This window comes from Ovis canadensis, chromosome 8 (assembly GCF_042477335.2).
Source record: "Ovis canadensis isolate MfBH-ARS-UI-01 breed Bighorn chromosome 8, ARS-UI_OviCan_v2, whole genome shotgun sequence".
Classification (NCBI taxonomy): Eukaryota; Metazoa; Chordata; class Mammalia; order Artiodactyla; family Bovidae; genus Ovis; species Ovis canadensis.
In genome coordinates this window covers 85,774,179-85,783,738 of record NC_091252.1, presented here as the reverse complement: position 1 = coordinate 85,783,738, position 9,560 = coordinate 85,774,179, and the positions used below count along the sequence as shown (strand labels likewise).

The window sequence follows — 9,560 nt, the reverse complement described above, 5'->3', positions numbered from 1 at the left end:
TGGGAGGTGATTTTAATGAGTGTTGACAACTAGCATACTTCCAACAACATGAAACTCCACCTGATTGCTCTTGCTACTTCGGTAAAACACAGGCTCCCTGTCTCCACCGGGATCCTGGAAAATCGGGTTCCGGCCTCAGTCCTCAAACCCTTTCTAATGAGCAGTTACTTTGGCCCACAAAATGTCTAGGACTACTCTGGGACAGAAACTACTAGAAAATATATCGCTGATGACACTGCAGTTAAGGGCTCTCTCCAGGCCCTTTCCGCAGATCCGCAGAGTTTTCCGGTTGGGGTGGTGTTTTGGCGGGGGTGCAGGGGGCAGTCTTGAGTCTTTTAAGAAAAGCAGAGCTTCCATCGAAGCTCAGTCAGTAAAGACTCATCCTACAACGTAGGAGATCCGACTTCGATCCCAGGGTCAGGAAAATCCCAAGGAGGAGGGCATGGCGACCCACTGAAATCCTCTCGCCTGGAGAGTCCCCATGGTCAGAGGAGCCCGGCGGGCTACAGCCCTCGGGGTCGCAAGAATAGGACACGACTGAGCCAGTAAACCACCACCGCAGGAAGACTGCAGGTGAGAATGGGGCGGAAGGTTGAGGGGCGAGAAGGACTCAGAGGAGAAAAGAAACGGGGAGGGGCGGGAGGAGAAAGGAGTCAGTCACGAGGGGCCGGCTACTGCCCGGCGTCAGTGACGGGGGGAAGAGGCCGGGGCGGAGAATGGGCTGAAATGCTGGGCGGGCTATAAATAGCTCCCGCAAAGTCCGATCCAACCAGTCTCCAGCTGGTGATGGACTGGAAGGCTGGCCCCAGAGCGCGTCTTGGTTTCGCGGCTCTGGTGCTCCTCGTGGCTCTCCGGTTCTGCACGGCGCGAGGCGGTGAGTTCGGGGATTAACCTGCGAGGAGAGGACATGGGGCCATAAGACCCGAGAGGGTTGGGGTGTCCGAGGCGGTTCGGGGAACACGCGGCTGGGCCCCCTCCCTGTTTAACGCACCGCGCGCTCCTTTCCCGCTGGGCTCCTGCTCCCCGCCTCCTCTCGCGGCTGGATGCCATCCCGCTGCATCCCTGCAGGAGGGAGGGAAGGCAGGGAGGCGTGAGAGGTAGGTCGGCGTCAGGAAATGCTGCTGCAGCCCCCCGGACTCCCCCGTCAGGATTCGGAGTCACTGAAGCTGGTGCAGGAAAGGTGGAGGCCGCTTCCGAGGGACAGAACCCACGAGCGTTCAGGGGAAGGCTGGGTGGAGTCTGACCAGTTGCGTTGGCCGCAGGAAAGGTGGCGGGAGATGGGTAAGGGTCTAGGTGGGGTCTGCCACTTGGGCGGGGAGTGGGGGAGTTAGTGCAGGAGGGAGGGGCGGTGAGATGGGTGGAGTCTGTCCTAGGAAGCCTCCTTAGAGTCCTGCTTGGTTACAACACTATTTTTTCCGAATTCCTCCCCATCACAAGAACCTCAGGGCCTCCAACCACTTCCCATCTGTAAAGGGATCCTAGACCTGCCCTCTGTCAACTGGCACGCTATCCTCCTGCCTGAGAATTCATGCCAGCAGAAGCCTCCCAGCCTGGCCCCCAGGACATAAAGCAGGAGAGATGGGAGAAGAGTTTCCCAAAGTGTGTGACATAGGGCATGAGGGTGAGGATGGGCACCCCCACTTCTACCCTTCAGTCCCACATTCATATTCCCTGAGACTATGGAGACAGTGGCCTAGAATAGCTATTATTTAAGACAGGAGTTGGAGAACCTTTTCTTCAAAAGATAGAGAGTAAATCTGTTGGTCTTGACAGGCCATTTGGTGTCTGTGTGCATTCTACATCTCCACCTTTGTGCTACAAGAGCAGGCAAAGACGACCTGAAAAAAATACAAAAGAACCATGTGACTGCCCTGGGTCACAGTACAGTAACAGATGACTTATCCCCTAGGGACTAGTGCAAGGGATGCCTTAGCTGCCTGTTGGTGAACCAAAAACTTGCTCTGTCCTACCTTGTAGGTTCTTGGTGGTGTGAATGTGAAAGGAGTATGGGTACAGCAGATATGGGCTAATGTCCCCTGAACCCCTCTGCTCTAGAGTGGTTTCCATGGTCCATGGAGATATAGGGGACACTGCACGAAGCCTCAGGCATAAGCAGAGAATAGTGTGTGCATGCTAAGCCCCTTCAGTCATGTCCAACTCTTTATGATCCTATGGACTATAGCCCACGAGGGTCCTCTGTGCAAGAGATTCTCCAGGCAAGAACACTGGAGTGGGTTGCCATGCTCTCCTCCATGGGATCTTCTCTCATTCAAGGATAGATCCCACATCTACCCCAGCTCCGACATTGCAAGCGGATTCCTTACTGCTGAGCCACGGGGGCAGGCCCTGGAGAATAGTGGTCCTACAACAATTCTGATGTCAGGCCTAGGCCACCTGCTGCTCTCCCTTATTTGTTGCCTCTGGCCCTTCTTATGCCAAACCACAATATCACTTTAATCCTCTGATGGTTGGCCTATCTGAACTAATGATTGCGGGTTGATGAGCCCAGATCATGATAGACAATGTTGACATTTCATGACCAGAGGCCTCATCTCCACTAGCCCCTAGGACCATACCAGGAGCCACATTTAAATGGTGTCGTATTCCCCACTGCAAATCACACGGCCTTGCTTCAGGACATAAAGGGTCGGTGTTGTGAACCTCCAAGTAACATGTCATATTCGGCACATAGCACCTTTCTGACCACAGATACCTCTGATGTCACAGGTTCTGCTGAATCATCTGCCCAAGAAGCAGGTCATCAGTCACCACTCATCTGTGGCTGCTTTTGTGCTAGGACAGCAGTTGTAACAGAAAATCATGGTCTGCAGAGCCTGAATATGTTATATGTACAATTATAGAAATTTATGGCCACACTGGGAATTAAATGGAGATAGGATAGGGTCGACACTCCTGCAGCCCTGGAGGGTTGTAGGTTGGTACTCCTCTCTGTCATTTTCTCCAGAATATGATATTGCTTACATGTACTATGGGGGGATGAAGGTCAGTGTCAGAAGTGTGAACTTGGAAATGGCTTCTCTGGTAGCCTTAACCACATGGTAATTTACTAACTGTGAAGATTTTTCATTCATATTCCAATGAAAGTGAAATGAGCACTATGAGGACCAGGGAATGGGTGGCACTCCTGTGGGCAGGACGTGGGACAGATGTGTATTCCTTACACAGATCTCAGGCACCACAGTAATAACAGGCAGGCCATGGTGATGTTTCAGACTGCTGGACATGATGACAGTCCCACTCTAGGTCATTATGAATGTGGGGGTGGCTTCTCTGCCAAGTGTGCACTTACCCCAGTCAATGACCGTGTGGCTTCCAAGGCCAGAAGGACTTCTGCACTTGCTGTGGTGATAAGAGGGCCCTCCTTGCTGATGCCTGGCATCTCTGTCTCTAGGAATGGATTCTGAATATAAGACCTGACTCAGTGCTGGATACTGCACAAAGGACCTGGACATTTTGTTGGGATGTCTGCACTCAACTTCCTGAACATCCAGTCTTGTGTTTGTCTCTGTTTTTTTATATAATTTTTCCTTTCAATCGTGTAGTTTTTAACTGGGCTTATTGCTCATCTGTTTCCCTCTAGGATCACCCTGTACTATGAGCCAGCGTGGTACTCTCTGCAGTGAGGCCTGGCTACAGGGGGGCTCTCTGGTCCCCTTGGCCGCTGCATCTGCTTTGTTTCTGACATAGGGCACTCCCCCAGGCATCAGCTCTTCCGCCTTCTCCATCCTCACTCCTGCTGGAAGTGCAGAGGAACACCAATCCCACCACCGTCCCTGACCCTCAGGAAAAGTCACCCTGGAGCTGTTGGAGATGCTTCTCATCCGTTCTTTCCTCTCGGGCTCCAGAGAACCTGGGGGACTGCACACTTTCCTGCCCTTTCAAACCATGCCTACCCTGGCACAGTCACTTTTCTGAGCCTTTAATCCCCTCCTCTACCACCTGCCTTGGAAGTTCTGGATTTTCTCTTTCATGCCATGTGGGCCAGGCCTTCTCCAGGATCCAAAGACCCATCAAAGTAGTAGATCAGCAGCATCTCCCTGGCCTTGCTAAATCCTGTGACACTAATTGTGAATTCTCCTTTCTAGAGCTTTGGGTTCTGTGTTGGCCTTAAGAGCAGTGTAGAGATAATGCTATGTGGTTTCTCCACTTGGTCAGCCTGTAGGTGGTGTTGGGGGGCAGGGGGGGGCCTTCCTACTCTACCAACCCAGCCCTGCAGCTTTCCTCTGCTCTCACATAAGTGGGGGGAGAAGGTAATGGGTCTTCTTCTCCAAAACCTGCCCTCACCTGCGTTTTCCTTCACAGACGCTCGCTCCTTTTGCTACAACTTCACCGTCAATCCTCAGCCCAGTCCTGGAGAGCTGTGGTGTGTGGTTCAAGGGCAGGTAGATGGGAATGTTTTTCTCTCCTATGACTGTGGTGGCGCCATGATCCAATCCACAAGTCCATTGGGAGAGGAGGTGAAAACTATGAACACTTGGGAAACACAGAGAGAAACACTGAGAGACATTGGGGACTTCCTCACGGGGCAACTGCCTGACAATATAACCGAGAAACCCATGGCCAGAGGTAAGTTCAATGCAGTTCAGTTCCATCGCTCAGTCGTGTCCCACTCTTTGCAACCCCATGGACTGAAGCACGCCAGGCTTCCCTGTCCTTCACCAACTCCCAGAGGTTGCTCAAACTCATGTCCATCAAGTCAAACTCATGTCCATCGAGTCCAGGGGTGAGTTAGGAAGTAAAAATACTGAAGGAGCTGCATCCATTGCTTATGGGTAAAAAATTCAATTGTGTATTGTCCCTTCCCTAGTAGTCCAGTGGAAGGAGCAGGCCTTGGAGGAGAGAAACGGGCCAGATTACCTGGGCCCAGGGGAGGTGGACATGGTGAGGCAAAGAATTCGTCAAGTCCAGAGCCTGAGCTCTTTCATTTCCTTGGTGGGGTCAGACCCTCTGACCCTGCAGGGCAGGATGACGTGCTGGTGTGAAGAGGATGGACGCATCAGTGGATCCTGGCAGTTTGGCTTCAGTGGAGAAATGTGCCTCCGCTTTGATTCAGAGGATGGGCACTGGACAGTGGATCATTCTGGAGGGAGGCGGATTGAAGAGAAGTGGGCAAAGGACAGAGCTGTGACCGACTTCTTCAAGAAGGTCTCCATGGAGACTGTCGGGCCTGGCCTCGGGAGTTTATGGTGCACTGGGAGAAAATATTGAAGAGCTCGGGTAAGTGAGATGAGTATAAAGAAATGGTTGTCCACTCAAGGTGATATGGACCCACCCTGTGTGTGTACGTATGTGTGTCTGTGTGTTTTGGCAAAATGATCCATCCATAGTGAGCTGTTCCTGAAATAGATGGCCCTAGAGAGTGTCATGCTGAGTGATCTAAGTCAGAAAGAGAAGGAGAAATATCATATGACATGCCTTATATGTGAAATCTAAAAAGAAACAGTACAAGAAAACTTACAAAACAGAAAGAGACTCACAGACTTTGAAAACAAGCTTATGGTTACCCGGGGGAAGGGATAGTTAGGGACTCTGGGAAGGTCATGTACACACTGCTATATGTAAATGGATAACCAACAAGCTCCCACGGTATAGCACACGGAACTCTCCTCAGTGGTATGTGCCAGCCTGGATGGGAGAGGGGTTTAGGGGAGAAGGGGTACATGTATGTGTATGGCTGAATCCCTTCGCCGTTCACCTGAAACTGTCATAACATTGTAAATGGCTATTCCCCAATTAACAATGTTTTGGGCGTGAATACAAATAAAATAAAAGAATGTAAAAAAATAAATTTAAAAAGTGAGTTGTTCTGGGAGAGCAATGATCCGGGACGCTCTGTCATCCTCCTTCCTCTCCACTCCTGACGTCTCTCCTCACAGCTCAGGCCTTTGGAAGACTGAACATGGATTTTTGCTGATCCAAATCCTGTAGACATCTTTTTGATTTCTGGGATTTATTTCTCACTCTACCCTTTTTCCAGAATCTTCTTCTAAATGTCACCAATTCCACTTCGGGAAAACTGTCAATACCACCTCTGCTGTAGCTCCTAAGGACTGCATCCTCAGGTCACCGTCTCTGATGTCACAGCAGGACTGAGTGGCTGTGTTGGAAACCTTGCTCCCCCATTAACTGTCAGAGCCCTGTGAGTACTGAGCTCCTCCCTTTGCCCCGTCTCGCCTGAAGATCTATCACAGGGGCTTCCATGTGATGGGTACCAGCTGTCTGCACAGTAGGGGTACTGAGTCAGGGGGGCGAGGAGGCATCTGCCGAGTTTGCGGTCTGGACAAGGGCTTCACTCTTACTCTCCTTGCAGCATCACTGACCACGGGAGCCTCTACAGTGCAGCCCACGGCCCCAGCCAGCAACCACATAACCGAGATCGTCCTTCTCACCATTTTCGTCATAAGCATCGTCATAAGCATCGTAGCCTGGATCTTTTACAAGAAGAGGTACTGAGGGCAGAATTCAGAGGGAAGGCAGGGGCACAGGGCCTGGTGTGAGGACGGGAAAGATGAATCCCAGCCAACCCCTGCCGCTCACTGAACCTCCTCATCCTGGAAATGAGCAGGGGGATAAGACCTCATATCACCTGAGAGCAGAACTTGACAAGCTCAGCCCTGAGTTCTGAGAGGTCCCCACTGTCAGGTGACATTGTGAAAAGGGAGGGACCTTCACTAGGCTAAGGGCCTATTGATGCTTAAAGGGTTTAGCCAAGTCCCCTGACTGAGCACAGCCTGCTGGCTGGCAGGGCCCTGGGTAGGTGGTCTGAGATCCACAGGCACTCAGGGCAAGGGCAGGACTCACGGGGGCTGAGAGCAGCATGGGGGCTCAATGTGCTGTGTCAGCGGGGAGGGGACCCACCCAGGGCCCAAGATGAGAGGGGCCGGGCTCCCATCCCAGGAGGAAGGGGTGGGAAGGCCTTTGCAGACCCAACTCCAAAGGCCCATTCTCACAGGAAATGGTGTGGGTCAAGCAGGGAAAGCAGGAGCCCCACAGGAGAGACTGGGGGAAGGGCTGAGGCCAGGCCTGTGCTCCTGGACCAGCAGCAGCTGTGGTTCAACCTGTGGCCTGCATGTCCCCAGCTTCCTGGGGACACAGAGCCCCATCACTGAGTGGCCCTGCCTTGCGCAGAGGTGCCTGGGGATGGGTGGGCCTCAGCTGGGGTGCAGGCACCCAGTTGGGGGGACCAGGAAGAGATGGGGGCAGGGACCTTAGTCTTGAGAGCTGTGTGTGCTGCTCAGAGGCTAGAGGGGTGCAAAGGAAGGAGGTTTCCTTGCAGACACCCAAGGCTGTCAGGAAGCAAGGCCCCTCCTCTGGGGACCTGCTCCCTGGTGCTATAGGCCCCATTCAGGGAGGATCCGGACCTGAGTAAAGGAGCAGATTGATTCCTCACTGACTCCAGTCCTGAGCCTGAGTAGGGGATGTCAGGGCCTGGGGTGACTCTGTGATGCAGGAAGGAAGGAGGAGGTGACAAGAAGCTGCTGGGCCTGGGGTGGGGGTGGGGGTGGAGGACATAGGAGCCCCTCAGTGAGGTTGGGGCTGCGGGGGCTGGGAGGGGCAGCCCCAGGAAAGTGACAGGAGTTCCTCAGCCTCCTGGACCAACACCTGTTTCTTTTCTGCAGGAGACGGTGCTCCCAGGAAGCCCCAACAGGGGCTCTGTCGGCCTGAGGACTCGGTCTCTGCCTGGCTGCTCTTCTCCTGCACTAACCTTAGAGCTGAGAGACCAGACATTAGGAACCCCAAGTCTGTCTGTCAGTTATGACGACACGGTGGCTGCACCATCTCGTGTCTCTTGTCGCATCTGATGAGCATCCTCCTCAACATCTTTACTTTTTTCAAATCTCCTTTCCCACTTCCTCTTGGTGTTGAGTGATGCAGTCTCTGCACTGATACTTTCAACTACTTGAACAAGAGATCACCACAAACATAACACTTTCAATCTTCTGGTTTTTGGAAAATTAGACTTCTGCCTGCATCATGACCTTATTCTTAAAAATGATGATATTGGTGAAAAAATACATCTGCTATTACAGGACTCAGGGTTTTGTTTCTTTATCCAGAGAAACAACTTCATTATATTTTCAAAGGGATACAATTTTACATTGACTGGTTCCCTTCATAATTTATTACCCTATTGGTGCTTTGTCGTGTTCAACTCTTTGCGACCCCATGGACTGTAGGCCACCAGGCTCCTCTGTCCATGGGATTTCCCAAGCAAGAATACTGGAGTGGTTGATATTTCCATCTCCAGGGCATCTTGCTGATCCAGGGATCAAACTCACATCGCCTGTGTCTCCTGTACCTCATTCGTTGGCCGGCTGATTCTTTACCACAAGCACCACCTGGGAAGCCTTTATAGTGATTCTCAAATCAACATCTCTATATTGCAGAAAAGTTAAGTACTTCATGCCTGTTTTCTAATCCAGGAGAAAAGTCATCAGTTCAGTTCAGTCACTCAGTCATGTCCGACTATTTGTGACCCCATGAATTGCAGCACGCCAGGCCTCCCTGTCCATCACCATCTCCCGGAGTTCACTCAGACTCACATCCATCGAGTCAGTGATGCCATCCAGCCATCTCATCCTCTGTTGGCCCCTTCTTCTCCTGCCCCCAATCCCTCCCAGCATCAGAGTCTTTGCCAATGAGTCAACTCTTCGCATGAGGTGGCCAAAGTACTGGAGTTTCAGCTTTAGCATCATTCCTTCCAAAGAAATCCCAGGGCTGATCTCCTTCAGAATGGACTGGTTGGATCTCCTTGCAGTCCAAGGGACTCTCAGGAATCTTCTCCAACACCACAGTTCAAAAGCATCAATTCTTTGGCGCTCAGCCTTCTTCACAGTCCAACTCTCACATCCATACATGACCACTGGAAAAACCGTAGCCTTGACTAGACGGACTTTGTTGGCAAAGTAATGTCTCTGCTTTTGAATATGCTATCTAGGTTGGCCATAACTTTTCTTCCAAGGAGTAAGTTTCTTTTAATTACATGGCTGCAGTCACGATCTGCAGTGATTTTGAAGCCCAAAGAAATAAAGTCTGCCACTGTTTCCGCTATTTCCCTGTCTATTTCCCATGAAGTGATGGCACCGGATGCCATGATCTTTGTTTTCTGAATGTTGAGCTGTAAGCCAACCTTTTCACTCTCCTCTTTCACTTTCATCAAGAGGCTTTTTAGTTGCTCTTCACTTTCTGCCATAAGGGTGGTGTCATGGTGTTTCCCCATTCCTCCACATTATATAAATAAAACCAATGATAATGCTTTATTTCTTGTGGAAACAGAATTTAAGGATCATTCCTAAAGTAACATGCAGTCCAGCTGTGAAGTGATCCTTAATTTCTCTGGATTTTTAAATGTATATTTCACCATATCCCAACAGTAGGTCATGTGTTCACCCTACTATGCAGCCATCTGAGTGTTAGATCCAGGCTGGAAAACATAGCCTAAAAGCCGTGTAGATAGAGGCCAACCTCAAAGATACTGTGGGCTGGGTTCCAGACCAGGGCAATAAAGTAAATTTCACAATAAAGGGAATCACACAAAT

At 51.1% G+C, this 9,560-nt stretch overlaps 1 protein-coding gene across 1 annotated transcript; it reads left to right on the top strand.

Annotated features, from left to right (window-relative positions):
- The first annotated feature begins 757 nt into the window (after window positions 1-757).
- Window positions 758-9,560, top strand: LOC138444972 (UL16-binding protein 3-like). The gene is made up of 6 exons (XM_069598716.1): window positions 758-874; window positions 4,324-4,587; window positions 4,964-5,238; window positions 5,999-6,160; window positions 6,332-6,467; window positions 7,641-9,560. Exons 1-3 carry the CDS (start codon window positions 787-789, stop codon window positions 5,227-5,229), a joined length of 618 nt encoding a protein of 205 aa, XP_069454817.1. The 5' UTR covers window positions 758-786; the 3' UTR covers window positions 5,230-5,238; window positions 5,999-6,160; window positions 6,332-6,467; window positions 7,641-9,560.